This window comes from Tupaia chinensis, unplaced genomic scaffold (assembly GCF_000334495.1).
Source record: "Tupaia chinensis unplaced genomic scaffold, TupChi_1.0 Scaffold000617_1, whole genome shotgun sequence".
Taxonomy (NCBI): domain Eukaryota; kingdom Metazoa; phylum Chordata; class Mammalia; order Scandentia; family Tupaiidae; genus Tupaia; species Tupaia belangeri.
In genome coordinates, this window is record NW_006160136.1 from 727,561 (window position 1) to 748,190 (window position 20,630).

A 20,630-nucleotide genomic window follows, 5' to 3' on the forward strand; every position below is an offset into this window, starting at 1 on the left:
TCTTTCTCTCTGTCTCTCTCTCTGTCTCTCTCTCTCTCTGTCTCTTTCAGGCAAATGCAGATGCCCTCTGGCAGATTAAAAAAATAGGGGAGAGAATAGATGTAGTTTGTTTGAATACATTCTGTGTCAAATATTGTAAATCTAAATGAAAGGTATTATAGACATACAGATAAATCCCACCTGAGGAAAGGAAGTTGTTAATGCTATATATTTTGACAAGCTCAAAATGACATGGCTAGACGTAAAAATTATGTATAGTTGAATTTAGCCTTTTTTGGTGAATGTAAACACATTTGATGTTAACACATTAACCTAGCTACCTGTGTTTATTATTTTTAAATGTGTCATTCCTATGGAATGTGTTTTCACATGGATATTGTATGTGCTTTTAGGGTGCTGTGATTACACCAACAATGGACCACCCTATGTCAATGCAGCCAGCAAACATGATGGGCCCCCTGACACAGCAGATGAATCACCTTTCCTTGGGCACAACAGGAACGGTGAGTTGAAGAGTTTGTTTTGTTTCCTTATGTTCCTTTGATAGAATGAAATGTTCTCTGCTTGCACTGGCCTCATCAGTGAGACTGGTTCTATACCATTTACTAACACACCTCTCAGGTTCCAGTATGAGTAAGCTGCATTCTGGGTGTATGTTCAATTCCAGGGCAAATTGTTCACATGCACATGCACAAGACTGAGGGTTCTACTGTACTACATTTAAATTTCAGTGCTGTCTTGTTCCTGTTTCAAGAGATGCCAGGTGTAATTTGTATTTTTGGAAAGGTGTTCTTTTGTATGCACCTGTAAATCTAGACCTGTAACAATATACTTGAGCCTGGTTTTCTTTTTCCAGATTCTTGCCAATTTAGCCAATGTTTCATTTCCAGGTTATTCACAAGTCAGAGGTCAACTCTGACTATGACATAGCATGTTTTTTTATTTACTTTGAATGTTTAAGTCAACTAAAACATCATTGAGAACTTGGCATAATTGAGTTCTTTCAGTTTTTTCTTTTGGATATGTTGACATAGATGATGTTGCACCGAAGGAAGGGAATCTAATGTGTTTGTTTTGTATAGATTAGGATATTTTTGACTGATCACATTTCTTTTGGGAAACAAAAGTGTTAGAAAATGTCTATTGCAGCCTTTACTTTTATATCACTAAGGCATGTGAAATCATAGACAAATCTTTGTCTGCTTTTATAAAAAGTTGATTCCCCAAATTCTACTGACACTTTGTTAGTTACCATTATAGGTAACAATACAAACATAGAAGCCAACTTCTCAGGTGACATCATCAGTGATCGTTTTATATTTCATATGTGTGAGTGTAGATAATCTTGTCTCTTTTTAAGTTGTAGAAAGAAAAAAACTTGTTTTTTTTTTCTTCTGACTGAGGCAACTTAAGTCTTATAGAAGGAGCACTAGACTAGGAGTCAGGAATGCTAGATCTCAAATCTTGATTAGTCCTGTTGTTTCTATCTGTCCTTGAGAAGATAATATTTTCCAGTGTTAATTTCCCTCTCTCTCTAGTTGAAATATCAAACTCGATAATGGATGGTCCCCTTTGACTATGTGATTCTATATCTTTAAGCATATATGTGTCATAGTCACCACTTCCTCTCCTTTACAGTTGTGCTGACCTCATCTTTGAATATCTATGTACATTAAGCACATTAGCCATGCATTGGGAATTTGACCTTATAGCAATGGATTGCTTATCAATGAGATTCTGTTGACTTACAGGCTTTTTGCAATATGCGAAGTTTCTGATGTGTCAACTGAGACATTACTAGTCTGCCCTAAATAGGGAGAAAGTAAATATTCCTTAATGGAAAAAGTCAAATTATTGCAATAAAGGAATTTAGTTTTATTAACATAAACAAAGTACTCCTCTCTAAGGCTTCATTTGCTAAACCTATAAAAAGAAGTTGATGATAACTTATCTGTCTGAATCTTTGGGCTACATTTAATGATTCCTTAGTTTCTGACCTAGATTTTTAGAAGTCATATTTAATACTAAATTTAGTTATACACCAAGGTACAGTTAATTTCCATCAGGGAGATAGAGTTTAAAGATCATATTCTATTTCTTTTAGCAGTGTGTAAGGATTGTTTGTCATTTTGTGCATTACTAATAAGCAGGCTCCAAGAACAGTAGTGGGAGGCCTAAAGTTTCTTGGGTTCTCACTATAGACTTCCTTCCATATCAGTCTTCCTTTTCTTTAACGATCATAGATTCTGAATGAATGAAGAAATGCAATTTTACTGTACTAAATGGCAGTCTGGGTTAAATAATACAAAGGAATTATAATACAAAGGAGTTATAATACCAAGGAGGGAGTTATAATACAAAGCATAGGAAAAACCTTTATAAACTTTACACATTTGAATCAAAAGCAAAGCAAGTTGACTTCCTAAAGTTCAAGTTTGCAAACTAGGGAAAATACAGGAGCTAGGTTAAGCAGATGACTGAATCCTCTAGGGAATTAAAAGTAAATGATATAGACTAGGCTTGGAATTATAATTATTGTTGATTCAATAGCATACATAATGACTGTGTATTTGAGAATTTTAAATGAGATCATATATATATATATATACACACACACACACATATGTATATACATACACACACACACAAACACACACAGAACCTTAATTTTTATTCTGATGGTAACAGTCAAATCATTCAATAAAATATGTCCTACTTCCTTTCTTAGAGAGTAAAAATTTTAAGCATGTAGCTTAGTCTTTTTTATTTCTTTATTTAACTTTATTTATTATTATTATTTTTAAATTTTTCTGTAAGGCACATGTGCTCACCAAAGAGAGACAGGGGAAGTAAGGAAGCAAACCACCAGGTCTGGGACTCGAACTACAGTTTGCCATGGGGGAGTCTAGTGCCTTAACCACCACAACACCTGTTGACCCAACATGCCACTTATTTTTAACGTGGAATTTTCTGTAGCATTTTTATTTTTCATTATTTTCTCCCTTCACATTTTACTAAATGATGCTTAGACTGATAACAAACTTTATGTAACATAACGTTATACATTTTAAATTTAAAAAGGTTCTGGCTAGCCAGAGAGAAAAGAGTACTACTTCATTGATCCATTCAGTAAAATATATCACTGAGTATGTTTAGTGTTTAGAATATTTTTTAAATATCTTTTTAAAATATGTTTTTAAACTGTTACTCCAATACTTCAATATGCCACCATAGATTTATTTTGTCTGAATTTGTTTTTAGAGAGAGTTTTTTGCTATAGGGGATGTGTACTCACCAGAGAGAGAGATAGAAAGTGAAAAATTGTGCCCCGGGGGGGCTAGCCATGCCACAATCACCTCTCCTCCTTTCTCCTCTCTGGACTTTGGGTATGGCATGCACACATAGCCAGAGTGAGTTTTAAGCCATCAGGTCCAGGATTTGTACCATGGACAACTACATGAGAGTCCAGCACTTAACCATTACACCATCTGCTGGTAGCAATTTTGCCTAAATTTTTTAGCTGGCATTTGGAGTAGCTATTATGCAGCTGAGGTTGATTTGTAAATCAAATTTCCCCACTTTATTGCATCTTCCAATGCATCCATTGATGGAAAGATAGCCTGGCACCATGAAGAGACCAGTGGGCTTTGGAATCAAACTGAAGTTCAGAACCTGGCCCTGTCCCTAGTTAGCTATGCATGTGTGGGCAGCTGACCTAACTTCTTTGAAATTCTTCTTTTTTATAAAGTGTAAAAATAATAGATATATCCCAGGAATCTTGTGACTATTTAATAAAATAAGTAGCATACCTGGTAGAGTGCAGTGTCTAACACCTAGTAGATGCTTATCAAGTGAGCTTTCCTTACCCTTCTACCTCCAGTGGATTTTAGCTGGTGGGACTCTAGTCTGGGTTGCCAGAAAGGAAGTTGGACCCATCAAATCCACAGTACAATTCACTGGCCTGTTCTGTTTCATTTGATAATAACAGATTTCTTCAAAGTCTTCACTTCTTTAGCTGCTATGTACTCTGCCAGGTTTGCAAACTCACATGTCTATACAGTCCAGCCAAGTCACATTAATGAATGAAGTTCACTGAGTTCAAGCAAAAAATATGGCAAAGATATAATCAAAAAATTATTATATGTGCCTATATTATAAACATTCTAATGTTACATAAATATGCATGATGTTGAAGATTTTACTTCAGTGATATTTTCAATATAATAATATCTCTGCCCAATATCAGGTGAACAACAGGGAGAGTTACACCTTTGGCCAGCCTGGACCACGGGTGCCTTGAGAGATGGAAGCCACCACTCAACTCCAGATGGCTATTGCCCCATGGGCCTACAGACCCAGGGTAGTCTCAGCTTCCAGTTTTTCAAGATACTTGAATTTTGAAACAAATTTTCACTATATTTGAATATTAAGCCCAGTGTATCCCAAGAGCTCCCATTATCTCACTCCTGTCCAAAGTTTTCCTGGTTTACTTCTGCCCTCTTGGGCCAATCCTCTTCTTTTCTTTCATAGGCCACTAAACTAGGTTTTCATTTTCTTTTTTTGGAGAGATTTTTGCTATAGGGTGCATGCACTTGCCAGAAAGACAGAGAGAGAGAGAGACAGAAAGTGAGAAATCACCCCCCGGGGGGATGGCCATGCCACAATCCCTTCTCCTCCATTCTCCTCTCGGGCTCTTAGGCACGCACACACACACGCACCCGATGTGAGTTTAAACCACCTGGTCCAGGACTCGAACCGCGGTCAACTCCATAGGAGTCCAGCAACATAGCCGTTACACTATCTGGTGGTCCCAGGTTTTCATTTTCAACTTACTTCCATTCCAACTAATTTTCTTAAGCAATCATCCAATTTTATGGTTCCAAACCCTTAACTCTCATGCTGAAGACTGCAAAATCTGAGCCCTCACAATGCTAATCTCATCTTAGAGTGACTACTTCCTAGAAATCTCCATGTAAATCTCACTCAGACAGCTCAAAATCAGCACATTCCCCACTGATCTCATGAGCTTCCCTGACTGTCCAGTTGAATCCTTTTCCTCTTTATGTGCCTACTTCGTATTTGCTTTGGAGCTAATTCCATGACCATTATCCCCATAGCCAAAGCGTACAGACCCTTTTCTTCCCTTCATCACCATACGCAATTACTTTCATGTCACACTGATTTTGTTTCACAGACATTGGTTCAATGCATCTTTCTTCCATATTGCTAGAGTTTCTACCCTGGGTCTCATTTGATTAACTATAATAATCTCCTATCTGTTCTTCCTGCTTTCAGTCTCAACTTGTTGCAAACCATTCTCCACCATGTTTCCACTGAAAGTCAATGAACAACATTCTAACTATGATTTTCTCCTACCTAGAACTTTCCAGAGGCTTTCAGGCATCTGAGATTACTGAAATTCTCCAAAACAAGGAGTAAAACATGACAAGACCAGATTAAGATAGGAAGCTGAATTCAAGAAGCAGAGTGGCTCTAAGAGCAGAGCAGTGAAAGATCCAGAAAATAATCCAGGCTAGGCAGCAGTCAGGGCTGAAGAGAGAGAGCTCAATTAGAATTTTCTACTCTTAGAAGGGGAGTGATAGGCTTTAGTCTATACCCTACCTTCCCTTGTAAGATCCCTGACTAAAGAAGGTAGAGCGAGCCCTAGTCTCTTTTTTTATCTCCATTAAAGAAAATACATTTGGTCCTCCATGAGCCAGAATTTTGAAATGAATGCCATTTAGTTTTTCTCTACAATGTATTTGCCACCTCAGATGTTTATTGTTCAATTCTCTACCTATTTTGAAGCTGAACAGCATCTGCAGACTTTAAAAGAAATGAATTGTATACAAGCAATGTAACTGTTTATTTCAGGGCCCTTCTAACCTTGAAGAATTTTTTTTTTAGCTCTATTTATGATTATCATTTTTTTTTTGGCTTTCATTGACTTTTTTGTCATAGGATCCCCTTGATGGAAACAAAGCTCCATTGTTCATAATTTCTTATAGAATATATTTTAAGCTCTATTTATGATTATCATTTTTTTTGCTTTCATTGACTTTTTTGTCATAGGATCCCCTTGATGGAAACAAAGCTCCATTGTTCATAATTTCTTATCACCTTATTGTAAGCTTTAGGAGAAACCACTGGGAGTTTTACTTTGTTGTGAGAACCTCCAAATTGTATGACCAGCTTGTTTTACAAGTTTCTTATCTTCTTCTCATTTGTTCTGTTGTTGGTCACGAGTGGCTTACAATGTCGTCTGAATCTGGTAAAAGAAAGAGAAAGTTATTGTTCTGCAGCCTTCTTATCTGCAGTTGAGTTTGTGTTCTCCAAGCCACTGGTGATTTTGGACGCCATTGGATGTCATGGAGTAATGGTAGCCTTTGACAAAGATAATCTTGTAGTTGCACACCATTTACTCACCAGAGTTCTCTAGCATTTTTCAGTCAAACCTCTCTCACTGCTCTGAATTTTTCACAGGATCAAATGAAAATCCTGAATTATTCACTCTGCTTAGAGATGGTCTTTTTTCCATTGTTAGTTTTGAATATAAGTATTTTTAAAACTATGACTATTAATATTGAGACATAGAAAATAGATTGTTAAATGTATTCATGACTCAGGAAATAGTATCGTAAATGGTAACGCATAAATCTCAAATTTTTTTTAAAGAAAACATTTACTTAGTTATAAACAGTCAGATACTAGGACCAGCAGGTAGCATAATGGTTAAGTTGCTGGACTCCTAGGTAGTGGAACGCGGTTTGAGACCTGGACCCAGAGGCTTAAAACTCATCCCAGGCATGTGTGGACGTGTGCCCAAAATCCTGAGATGAGAATGGAGAAGAAGGGATCGCAGCGTGGCCATCCCCCCTGGGGGTGATTTCTCACTTTCTGCCTGTCTGTCCCTCTGGTGAGCACACATGCCCTATAGCAAAAAAAATCTCTCTCTAAACAAACAAACAAACAACAAAAAAATACCCCACAAATACTAGGAAGTAAATAAACATTAAAAAGGTAATAATTTTTATATTTTGCTTAGTCCCATTATAAATAAAAGACCTTTGAAGGTAGTCCTACAATATTAGCAATAAATGAGTAGGCATTAAGATTAGTATGATGAAACTGTTTATTAGCAAATATTAGGTCTTCGCTTTAGAAAAAAAAATGGATTCTGAGTCAAAATAAATTAGCAACACACTGAAAAGTCCCAACAGGTAAAAATACCAAAGATCATGAACAGATAGTTGGTAGTGGAGGGATTAGAAGGCTGAATAGCATATGAAAAAATTATAATCAAAGAAACAGAAACTGTAATTTAATCAGATACAAATACATGTATGTACACACACATATCCCATCAAATAAAGTTATCAAAAATCATACACATTGCTGATGAAACTGAAAGAAAACCCTCACACACTGATTATATGAAGCATTCTCAAAGACTCATTATATGATGAAAGCAATCTAAATTTATATAAGTGTCAGTTGGATAGCAAGTGAATATTCAAGACACTTCAAAACATTTCTAATGACTGACCAACCAGTTCTTTTTTGAAGAAGCTAATTTATGGAAATACTATAAAATAACCTAAAGGGCTTGATGCCTTAAAAGTGTTTGGCACAGTGTTCTTTATAATATATAGTAAAAAATGATTAGATAATCATATTTAATCTATAAACTAGAACGTAATACAGCATAAAATCAGAAAAGCTGAAAATAATTAGAAAGTGTTTATTTATCCTCTTAAATAAGAAAATGCTGAATATGACTTTGCACATGCAGAGTACAATACAGAAAATAGGTATAAAGTGAGGCTGTAGAGAAATACAAAACAAATGTGGGTATTTCTAGGTGATAGGATTAGGAGTAATTTCTTTTTTAATCATACTTTTGCTATTTTTATTTTTAAATGTTACAAATATATACCTAAAAATCACAAGTAGCATGGTCTAAAATTTAATTATTTTTGTTTTGGGTTTGAAGTAGTAATTTCTGTTTGCGGTTAATTTTTTTAAAAAGAAAGTACCAGGAATTATTACCACATTATTATTAATAAAACACTTGGTGACACATTAAAAATAATTCTATTTATTCTAGGCATGGGAATTTTAATTTTAATTTTACTAGTTCATCTACCTGTTTCAAGAAACAAAGCAACACATGCCTGAGGCTTAATTGCATTTGGATCTTTGGATCCAATGCAACCTGCTTGTATTGGTCAAAGTGCTTAGCAATGTTCAAATTCCTATTAGCCTTCTCACATGCCATTTATTCATGAGGATGTGATTGAGATTGTCCTTGTGCAGGAAGGAGACAAAAGTGAGAAATTTTTGATAGTTCAAAAGTTATCAAGTGGGTGGGAACATAAAGCTTGGGGTTTTAGATTTTGAAATGATCAAGGTAATATGAATGGAATAAGAGCTGCACAAGAGCATCTATTTAATGATGATTTGGCAGTTGATTTGAATGTGAGGTCCCTTTTACATAGTTCACTCCTCCAAGGATAGCTGGAGAATTAAAATTTCCTACGTTTAGAAGGGATGCCTAAGATGATAGGCAAAGTCCCACTCTCCCATTTAAGATCCCAAGCTCACAACCTTGTACAGAGCCAGAGCCTCTTTTTCATCTTCCAAAAAGGAGATATATAACTATTTTGTCTCATATCTCCAAATTTTGAAGTGACTACCATATATTTTAATTAAACATTCTCTAGAATTTGTCACATCCAACATTAGGGCCCTCTGGAAAAAAAATGACAAGCGTCTGTTCGATAGATTCTATGTTTTTATCTCTGCTCTTACAACTACTATGCATAAAAGCTCTTTGACTGTGATTACAAAGAACCTCAGCTTTACCTCACCCCCACCATTGTGATCAGAGCTGAGTGGTTAATCATGAAACTTTGGCTTCAAATCCTATTATCCTCCATAGAGTATGAGTATGTGGAATTATTTTATTTATCTTTTACATTTTTTTTTCTGTCTTTTGTTCTTTAAGGCTACGTTTTATTTCATTTTCTGAGCCCCCTCTACATGGGCTGCCTTGTGAAACTCTTGTGTCAACCAGAGAGAGTAAAAGTTTCATATCGATTCTCTGAGGGAGAGAACAGACTGAGGAAGATGACAATGGTCTGGTGCAAACAGTACTGACCCAGCAATTCTTGCTCATTCTCACAATATGTACACCGTGATCGTAATGGGGACCATAGTATCAACTCTAAACTAGGGGTCATACTGTCTTGACTGCTTGAAGCCAGGGGGGTTAGGGAACCATTTGGCACACAGTGGGCCTTTCCAAGTTTTAGAGCTAAGATTCTATTTTATTTTCTTTTGTACTTCATTGCATTCTTTCTCATGCTCTTTTCATTCAAAGATTCAATCCCAAGACAGGATTATGATACTTCACCAGCTGTTGTGTCAGGTAGGAAAATTCTAATTCCTTTAAGATTTGATTGGAGGGGAAAGATGGAGGTTGCCTGGTTTTCTTCAAAACTCTTTAAAGCAGTGATTCTCAAAAGGGGAAGAAGAGGTCTGTTCAGGACATTTAAATTTCAGTTTGGCAGACAGCATATAGTCCCAAAAAATGATATTTAATATGACGATACATATTTATGTCTGGAAAATAAATATATTGCTTTTAAAATAAAAAGTGAAAACCCAAGACACTTAGTCTATCAAGGATACACCGAAGATAGAGTCTATGTTCTGTGTATCAGTGATTCTCAGTGCTAGACAAGGTCATCAGAATTTCTGAAAAGTGGGAGGAGGATTTTATATTTAACAAAAGAGGGCACAGATTAATAAAAAGTGTTTGAGAAGCACTGCTTTAGAGACCACAATTTTTCTGAAATCAGAAAATCATCCCATTTTGCTTGCCCAGCACCAAGTATAGCATCTGACACATAGTAGGTACTCAATGTAATTGTTGAATGAATCAAAAAATTCAGATTTGCTCCAAAAATGATACTTTGGACATTGAAAGAGATGCCTTTTTGTACAATCAAGAAGCAGAGGTTAATTTGAGAATACAGAAGTATCTTGAGGATTTTTATTAGCAATATTTAAGTTCTTCCATAAAATTTAGTGGTGTAGTACAATTGTAAGAGGGTGGATGTATACAAAGAGGTAGGTTTTGCTTTTGAACCACACAGATTTTCCTGTGCTTTTGTCTTAATTTTGAATTTTGGTTAACCGCACAGTGGGATGGGGAATGTGGCAATTTTTAATTTTTGCTGTTCTTTTCTAACTAAATAAAATATTAACAGTCTGAAGAGCTTCAACCTCTTTGATCCTTGGACATGTCAGATGGCAATGACATAAAACCAAAAGTCAAAAAGGGGATTGAAATGGCAGAGGATGAAACAAAGGCCAGAAATAGACTGAAAGAATCTGTGTGGCCATTGAACCTGGCAGCCGGGTGGTGGTATTAAAGCAGAGAACATATTACTCTTGGCCTCATTTGCTTGCATGGTAATTGTGTTCTCATGTCTATGGACTCATTTAGCTAGGCTCATAGCTGAGTTTCATATCTTGGAACTTTTAAGAATGAGGAAGGACGAGTTAGCTTTTAGCTGTGAAGTCATGATGGTCTTCTTCATGATCTCATTTCTGTTCATTGCAATTAAGCCAAATACCACTTATCTTTCCCCAAAGCACGTTACCTATAATGTTTTAACATGCCTGTTTCATTTAAAATAGGGACCCCTGGAAAAACATTTTGTTGAAAATACACAACTCAACATTGTTTTATATGACATTTGGGCTTAATAAGAGGCATCTACTCTTGGTAATTTACCAAGATTATTACTCATAAAGGACATAAACTGCACCTTTCCTTCAACTAGCTTCCCTCATTTCATTTCCAAGAACACAGCGAAGAACACCAAAGAATTTCCTGGATAGCAGCCGTCTGCCAAGCTTTGCACAGATCAACTGAGGCAGAACATTTATGTGAAAATCTAGGGTCAGGGGTCTCTATCTGGTTCCACAAACAGGAGCCACTAAAAATTGTTGAACAGACAAATGAGTGAATAAAGGTGGTTCTTTAAGAAACTTAGGGACAGGGCTAGCCGGTTGTGGTTAAGGTCCTGGACTCCCACATGACCAACCATGGTTCGAGTCCCAGACCTGGTGGCTTGCTTTCTCATTTTCCTTCTCTCTGTCTCTGTTAAAATTTAATAATAATAAGTAAAATTAATAATTTTTGAGAGGTTTTCGCTGTAGGGTGAGTGCGCTAGCCAGACAGAGAGAGACATAGAGACAGAAAGCGAGAAATCACCCCCCAGGGGAGATGGTCATGCTGCAATCCTTTCTCCTCCATTCTCCTCTCAGGATCTTGGGCATGCACGCACACGCGCCCGGTGTGAGTTCTAAGCCACTAGGTCCAGGATGCGAACCGCGGTCAACTACGTGGGAGTCCAGCGACATAGCCATTACGCTAACTGCTGGATCCCAATAAATAATTCTTTTTCTTTTTTTTTTTTGGAGAGATTTTCACAGTAGGGCGCGTGCACTCGCCAGACAGACAGAGAGAGACATAGAGACAGAAAGCGAGAAATCACCCCCCAGGGGAGATGGTCATGCTGCAATCCTTTCTCCTCCATTCTCCTCTCAGGATCTTGGGCATGCACGCACACGCGCCCGGTGTGAGTTCTAAGCCACTAGGTCCAGGATGCGAACCGCGGTCAACTACGTGGGAGTCCAGCGACATAGCCATTACGCTAACTGCTGGATCCCAATAAATAATTCTTTTTCTTTTTTTTTTTTGGAGAGATTTTCACAGTAGGGCGCGTGCACTCGCCAGACAGACAGAGAGAGACATAGAGACAGAAAGCGAGAAATCACCCCCCAGGGGGGATGGTCACGCCGCAATCCCTTCTCCTCCATTCTCCTCTCGGGATCTTGGGCACGCACGCACACGCGCCCGGTGTGAGTTTTAAGCCACCGGGTCCGGGACACGAACTGCGGTAGACTATGTGGGAGTCCAGCAACATAGCCATTACGCTAACTGCTGGTTCCCATAAATAATTCTTTTAAAAAAAAGAATGAATGAAAGAAACTTAGGGGCTGGCTCTGCAGCTCAGTGGTTATTAACCCCTGTGTAATGGGAGCTAGATTGCACATGGCTTTCCATAGTTTGAGTCCCAGCCTTGATGACCTAAAATCATGCTGGAAATGTGTGTATGCATGCCCCCAATCCCGATTAGATAGAGAAGTGGAGGAGAAAGATGGAGATATGAGCACTCCCTATTGGGTGTGCTCTCTTTCTCTCTCTCTTGTTCTTTCTCTGGCTCTTTCTAATGAGCACACATACCTACTGGCAATGAACTGATTGATTAATAAAAGTTATTTGCGTTTATTGATTTTATTTATGTTCTTCTGCCTCATTTGATTTGTGTGGAGCCTGACACGTGGCTGTTATCCAGTACTTCTTACTCAGCCATACTATTTTAAAGGTAGCAAATATTTGAACATGATGGAAGGGATGATAGATGTTCATGTAAGTTTGTAAATATGGGAATAGAAAAATCAAAGGATTTGCCAGATGATAAACACTATCTGTTTTTATGTGAAGTATTAGGTGACATCTTTTGAGAAAGAGTGAGATATGGCATGGTAAGGATTTAGCGAGAACACATTTGAAAAATCTTTAAATAACAAGGCCAACTAGCACTGCATAGAATGTTTGAGAGGAAGTACCATGTTCTTTTGAAACTATAGACTGAATGTTTGTGATGCTGATCTCTGAGGATGTCTGACTTTCTTTGGTAGTGATCTGCCGAAGGCAGACGGATGTATTGATTCAGGTGTGAGAATTTGGTGAACAAGGTGACAAAAGGGGCCATGTGCATCGCTGATATTGGTAAGAAAATAATTGAGTGGCCAACTATGGTTTCAAATAAGAGTGAGATGAAAAGAGAGATGGTAGGAGATGGGAGTTAGGAAGAAACAGAAAATATACAGATTGAGACTCAATGAGATGTATAAAGTAGTCAGAAGTAGGATATTTGGATTTACGATCTTGGATAGTGAGCTGTTTCTTGGCAATGTTTGAGTCATGGGAACAGGGGAATAAAGTGGTATTGCAGTGAAGGGGACAGAAGGTAGAGAAGTCAAACCATAGGACTATAAGAAGCTGCTATTTTAGTGGAGTTCTTTGTACATATATGGATAGTATTTTATTTTTTTACTATTAATAGCTTAAGTGATATTTTAGTATACCTCAACAGTGAATATATATTAAAATAATAATAAAGTTTGGGAAGCAAGAGACTCTCCCATTTATTTCACTGGAGACATTTTTCCTACCCTACAACTTTTTTCTCCAAATAATTATGTATTTATTTTATTTTATTTGTTATTATTATTATTATTATTTAAGTTTGACCAGAGACAGAGAGAGAGAGAGAGGAAGGAAAGGGAAAGTGAGAAAGCAAACTGCCAGGTCCAAGACTCAAACCGCAGTTGGTCATGTGGGAATCCAGCACCTTAACCACCACACCACCATCTGACCCCATCCTACCCTACAACAGTTATACCTTACCCAGTTTACTTTAAGGACAGGGGACAGAAGGCTTGAAGTACCCTCAATATATTCATTCAAAATCAGGAAACTGTTCCCTTTTAAGTATGTCTGTTCCATACCAATGACAACTCCTTGAAAGATCCTCCCATTGTTAGCAACTCTTAGAAAAAAATATGTAAATGAATAGTAAAATACCATTTTTTATACATGGTTGGAGTTTATGAAGCTCATATGAAAACAACAGATAATTTATAGTTGCATATTTATGCCAGTTGCCTTCACTTTAATTACCTTGAAAGGCATCAGCATGAAATCATGCAAAAGACTACTATCACAAGGGAACCAAAGTAGAATCAAAATGTACCCACCTTTTCTTAAAAACTTAAGGTTCAGAATCTGAACCTAGGTTTTAAAAAGATGAAAAATGAAAAACAGGACCAAAAATTGTATTGGAAAGAACTCATAGAGTTTCTGGAACACATATTCATTCTCTATTGTATCCTTTTACATACCACCTAAACTGGGTTGAGGTAGTTAATTAGAACAGTTATGATGAAGTTTCAGAGAAAAGTATACATAAATTACAATATACCAGTCAAATATGAAGCCTTAAGTGTCAAATTTATAATTTCTAGCCATTGATTTATGCTCTAAGAATAAAATTCCTCATCAGGGTACTTGCCCCAATTAAAACAAAGCCCCCTCTTAAAAATAGTACCAGGTTTTTCACCTTGTTTTCCTGGCCGATAATAGAAGTTTACATTGGAAAACCACATTAATTTGAAATTGGTGATGCTCAACCAAAGGTTTGGGTGAGAATTATATTTTATAAAACTATCACATATTTTTGGAGGTTGAAGGAATATTTAAACTATTTTAAAGAACAAAACTCATTTTTAAGTTCTAAATAACATTTGTTTATATGGATACCATGAACTAATTACAAATGATTTCTTTCTCTTAATTAAAAATGAGGTCCATTCCAGCAGTTACTGTAATGGCTATGCCACTGGACTCCCACGTAGTCGACCACGGTTCAAGTTCCGGACCTGGTAGCTTAAACTCACGCCGGGCACGTGTGCATGCATGCCCAAGATCCTGAGAGGAGAATGGAGGAGAAGGAATTGTGGTGTGGCCATCCCCCCTGGGGGGTGATTTCTCGTTTTCTATCTCTCTATCTCTCTCTGTCTGTCTGGCAAGCGCACACGCCCTATAGCAAAAACCTCTCCAAAAAAAAAAAAAAAGGGAAAAAAAAGAGGTCCATTAATACTCCCAATTAGCAACAATTAGCCATTAAAATTGTATTTACAGTAAAAGACCAGAGAGCTCTAAGTGTTCCCACAAGCCACGCATGAAAATCGGTTCCATTTCATTGTTCAAATACTATGTGTTGATTTTGATTGCAGATTTTATTTCTTTAAACATACTAATTAATTGATTTTTTTCTTTTCAATAAGTTCTGAGAGAGACTTGGCTGTACTTAACTATGCATTCTACTGCTGTTTACATAGCTCCTTCAGTGCTGCAAGGAGCCAGAGTGAGGTGCTAGATGCCTTCCTTGCTCTCAAAGAAGAATCTAACAGAGAACAGGGTTATAAAGAACTGTCACATAATATGGCATGTGACAGTTGTCATAAGAGTAGTCTGCAGGGCAGGACTTTATATGTGATGTTTGTACAAGTATTTGACAAATAAGCATGTGAATGCTGACTTATTGCTTTCCTACCGGTGCGTTTATGTGAGCATTGCTCACTAAATTATAAACACAAAGTCTTAAAGACTGTTTTTGTGGGACCACAATTTTTATTCTTCTATTCAAGTCATTTATCCTAAAGGAACATAAGCAAATAGATTGTTCTGATATATAAATATCACTGTTATTTAGCCCTGCTTTTTTTATTCTTTTTTTTTTTTTAGGGAGTGGTATAGGAGAATGCAAAATCCTATACCAAATTGTCTAATCCAGAAGCTTTTCTGTAAAGGTCCATATAATAAGTAAATGTCCAGACAACAAGTCCTTTACGCTCTCCAGGCAATATGGTCTATGTCATAACTACGTAACTTTGCCATTGTCATATGAAAGCAATCACAAACCATACATGAATGAATGGTATGGTTATGTTCCAGTAAAGCTCTATTTAAAAAAAAAAAAAGGTAGCAAGCTGGATTTATTTTGGGGGTATCCTGCCCACCTCTATGCTAATTAACCTATTTTCATAAGCATTTCAAAACAAATGCTATCACCAACATTCTATATACTACATGTGACATTCCATTCCTCTGAAATTAGCATTTTGGTGCTTTCTTTACTTTATGAAAAGCATATGAAATGTCAGAAAGTCAAAAATGACAGGGATTGACTTGGAGATTGTGAAAGACATTTCTTAGTGTTTCAGATTGAGCTGCATAATTAGTACTGGTGTATTAAAATCCTTTGAGTATGTTTTTATTTTTTACATTTTCATCCATATATTGTTCTTGTAGGGCTTATCTGTGTGTACCACCAACAGGGAATCATCAGCCAGGAAAATCAAATATATATATTCTGTTTAATATCCTCTTGGTGGCCTTAAGAATTCTATATTTTAGGAATTTTGAGAAAGGATGAGAAATATATCTTCCTAAAGGATTCATAGCAAAAATATGCTTACATATTTGTCACACCATATGGAGTGGTTTCGTTGCTGCTGGTGTTGATTAGTGTCCACTGAAGGTACTACTGGTCTACCAGTATTGGCTATTTCCATCCCCTCTCCCCCTAAGTAACTGCTGAGTACTTTATTCTGCTTTATACTGTGAAGGTGAATGGAAGCCTTCCTGGTCTGGTCGAAAGACCAAACACTGCATGGGCAGGCCTGAGATGGCTGGAGATATGACTGCGGTCTGTGGCAGTATCCGAGCACCATAACACTTAGTGGGGCAGCATGCATATCATTGGAAAGGCAGCATCCTAAATGCTGTCCCTTGGTTGAAGAATCATTCAGTGAATGGGAACAACTAACTTAGGGCACACCACAGCTGCAGTACCCTGTGTCCCTTAGCACCTCAGTCATCTCCAAAAGGGAAGAGTCTTATAAGAAGCAACCAAGGAGCACAGCACTTCCAATACCATAGATTTTAAAGGAAGCTAAGGGCACATGCACCAATCAGCACGTCTGGTACTGAAAGCACGTGGTTCCTATTTTAATCAATAGCACAAGGTGGGCACTTGAGGCTCCTATCTGAGAATATAAATTGACTGTGTTTCAGTACTTGCTAGAGGTATGCTTGAGACATATGGTAGTGAATAGGTACAGCCTAACAGACACACTAACATGTCTCTAGAATCTCTGCTAAATTAGTGTACCAGAAAGCAAAATGTCTGAACCGTATGGTTGCATGTCCCTATTGAAATTCTGTCTCTGAGTTAAATGTCTTAACCTCTCCTTTCTTAGAGAGGTGATATATGACACAAACATTTAAACAATGTTATTAGCCTTTCTGAGATGCCACAGTAATTGTCCATTGTTATACCCAGTGTTCTCTATATACAGAAGCAAACGATGAATTGCCCCTTGAGTTCAGTGCCTTGGCAAGTATCTCTCTCCAGATGAATGGATACACATCTTTGGAACCGATGATGTGAAATGCACAGCTTCATCTATTTTCTTTTGACCTTGGTCATCAGGAGTTGGAGTCAGATGTGCAAATGTTCCTAATAGCATACTCATCCTACTCCCTCAACTGCTTGTTCAGTTGCTGGTGTTTTTAATTGCACTTTTTAATATAGTGCTTAGTTTTCTAAACCCTTCACAAATTTAACTTGACGTATGAAAGCTCCAATTACTACAGTAAGAAGTAAATAAATGCTAATGGGCTAAAGGAAGTAAGTGTGGTAGGAAGTGAAATAACAAAATGAAAGATGATTTTGATGATGTGTTCATCTTATCTAAAAATTCACCAATAGACACTGTTATTTTTTATTGTTCACATACATGCAGCTGTGAGTAGGACAATTATAGTAAAAAAAATGGAAATGGCTTTTGTAGTTAAAAGGGTATGTGTGATTTCTGGTCCCAATTTTTATATATTTAGTTTTTAGGATTTTGCTATAGGGTGCATGCTCTCACCAGAGAAGAGAGAGACAGGAAGACAGAGAGAGGGAAAGTGAGAAATCCCTCCCCAGGAGGCTGTACCTCCGTCACCTTTCCTCCATTCTCGTCTCAGGATTCGGGGCACACATGCGCACATGTCTGTCATGATTTTCAATTCTCTGCCTGATCCACTCTTGAATAATTACTTAAAGTTACCTAAAGTTTCTAAAGCTTGCTATTCCTTTCCTGGCTTGTAGGAAATAATGTGTTAGCACCTTTTTTGTGTGTGTACAACATAAGGATTTGTAGCGATGACATACCCCAAATACCAAGAAGTCCCTGTTTTATAATAGACACTGAATAACTGAGACTCTCTTTGTCTCTAATTAGGAAAGTTTAGTAGGACTTTCTGAAGTATCACTCACTTCACATTTGCTACGATAGACTGAATCAAATAATTTTGAAATAGAGTTTCTGAATTCATTATCTAAAAGTAGAAGATATATTAAAGGATTCTATTACATGCATTTCTTATTGGGGGACTATTACATTGTTCATTAATTAGCATGATAAATAAATTGTAACTATTTTATAACATTGAAAAATAATATTCACAATGTGTAGTGACAAAAAAGAGCGATTACTTTGATTTTGAGTTCTAAAGTATGCATATAAAAAGTAATCTAGAAGGGAACATATAAAATGATTATATATGTTTTAAAATTTCTATTTTTCAAACTTTTTGAAATGTTTTTCAACTTGTATCATTTATTAGAATTTTGATAGCAGTCCTTGAAGGTACAAATTTTAGGGAGATATTTATGTACTAGAAAACATGACTATTACTATGGAGACAGAAATGGGATAATGATGATTATAATGATTCTATTGTTAATAAAGACAGCAGAGGCGTCCTCTAAAATTTTCCACACTTCCAGTGATCACATCTCAACATTATGGTATTTAAGGTAGGATTAAAAAAAATTCTATAGAAGAGGAACAGAAAGTTTGAGTGATTCTGCAGTCTAAAATCACGGCTAACTTTTTTTTTTGTAGAGGGTTTCACTATATGGCGCATGCGCTCGCCAGACAGACAGAGAGAGACATAGAGACAGAAAGTGAGAAGTCACCCCCTAGGGGGGATGGTCACGCAGCAATCTCTTCTCCTCCATTTTCCTCTCGGGATCTTGGGCACGCACGCACACGCGCCCAGCGTGAGTTTTAAGCCACCTGGTACCGGACGCGAACCATGGTCAACTACGTGGGAGTCCAGTGACATAGCCATTACGCTAACTGCTAGTTCCAATTTTTATATATTTAGTTTTTAGGATTTTGCTATAGGGTGCATGCTCTCACCAGAGAAGAGAGAGACAGGAAGACAGAGAGAGGGAAAGTGAGAAATCCCTCCCCAGGAGGCTGTACCTCCGTCACCTTTCCTCCATTCTCGTCTCAGGATTCGGGGCACACATGCGCACATGTCTGTCATGATTTTCAATTCTCTGCCTGATCCACTCTTGAATAATTACTTAAAGTTACCTAAAGTTTCTAAAGCTTGCTATTCCTTTCCTGGCTTGTAGGAAATAATGTGTTAGCACCTTTTTTGTGTGTGTACAACATAAGGATTTGTAGCGATGACATACCCCAAATACCAAGAAGTCCCTGTTTTATAATAGACACTGAATAACTGAGACTCTCTTTGTCTCTAATTAGGAAAGTTTAGTAGGACTTTCTGAAGTATCACTCACTTCACATTTGCTACGATAGACTGAATCAAATAATTTTGAAATAGAGTTTCTGAATTCATTATCTAAAAGTAGAAGATATATTAAAGGATTCTATTACATGCATTTCTTATTGGGGGACTATTACATTGTTCATTAATTAGCATGATAAATAAATTGTAACTATTTTATAACATTGAAAAATAATATTCACAATGTGTAGTGACAAAAAAGAGCGATTACTTTGATTTTGAGTTCTAAAGTATGCATATAAAAAGTAATCTAGAAGGGAACATATAAAATGATTATATATGTTTTAAAATTTCTATTTTTCAAACTTTTTGAAATGTTTTTCAACTTGTATCATTTATTAGAATTTTGATAGCAGTCCTTGAAGGTACAAATTTTAGGGAGATATTTATGTACTAGAAAACATGACTATTACTATGGAGACAGAAATGGGATAATGATGATTATAATGATTCTATTGTTAATAAAGACAGCAGAGGCGTCCTCTAAAATTTTCCACACTTCCAGTGATCACATCTCAACATTATGGTATTTAAGGTAGGATTAAAAAAAATTCTATAGAAGAGGAACAGAAAGTTTGAGTGATTCTGCAGTCTAAAATCACGGCTAACTTTTTTTTTTGTAGAGGTTTTCACTATATGGCGCATGCGCTCGCCAGACAGACAGAGAGAGACATAGAGACAGAAAGTGAGAAGTCACCCCCTAGGGGGGATGGTCACGCAGCAATCTCTTCTCCTCCATTTTCCTCTCGGGATCTTGGGCACGCACGCACACGCGCCCAGCGTGAGTTTTAAGCCACCTGGTACCGGACGCGAACCATGGTCAACTACGTGGGAGTCCAGTGACATAGCCATTACGCTAACTGCTAGTTCCAATTTTTATATATTTAGTTTTTAGGATTTTGCCATAGGGTGCATGCTCTCACCAGAGAAGAGAGAGACAGGAAGACAGAGAGAGGGAAAGTGAGAAATCCCTCCCCAGGAGGCTGTACCTCCCTCACCTTTCCTCCATTCACTGCTAACTTTTACGTGAATTCACTGTCCATCTGCCAGAAGGTCAGCATCTCCATAACCAATTGACTGCTGCTTTTAATGGTTTTCATATTGAAGTCACATTTCAAATAATATAGTCTGTTCCTTGCATGAAGCCCTCAGAGCAACCTAAAATCTTCCCAGTTTATTTAATGAGAGGCTTCTATTTATTTTTTTTTTAATTTTTAGAATTGCTTCAGTGCTTTTGAAATTCGGGCCCATCTAATAAATTTTTAATCAC

At 37.0% G+C, this 20,630-nt stretch overlaps 1 protein-coding gene across 6 annotated transcripts in view; it reads left to right on the forward strand.

The window, feature by feature from the left end:
* RBMS3 (RNA binding motif single stranded interacting protein 3) overlaps positions 1 to 20,630 on the forward strand; it is a 638,647-nt gene that overhangs the window by 567,025 nt on the left and 50,992 nt on the right. For 3 of the 6 annotated variants that reach the window (XM_006158950.2, XM_027775939.1, XM_027775940.1), the window contains 2 exons: positions 393 to 503; positions 9,383 to 9,430. In XM_006158950.2, coding sequence (XP_006159012.1) covers positions 393 to 503; positions 9,383 to 9,430 — 159 coding nt within the window. The remainder of the gene's footprint in view (positions 1 to 392; positions 504 to 9,382; positions 9,431 to 20,630) is intronic. The other 3 variants (XM_006158951.2, XM_027775941.1, XM_006158953.1) reach the window with 1 other exon arrangement.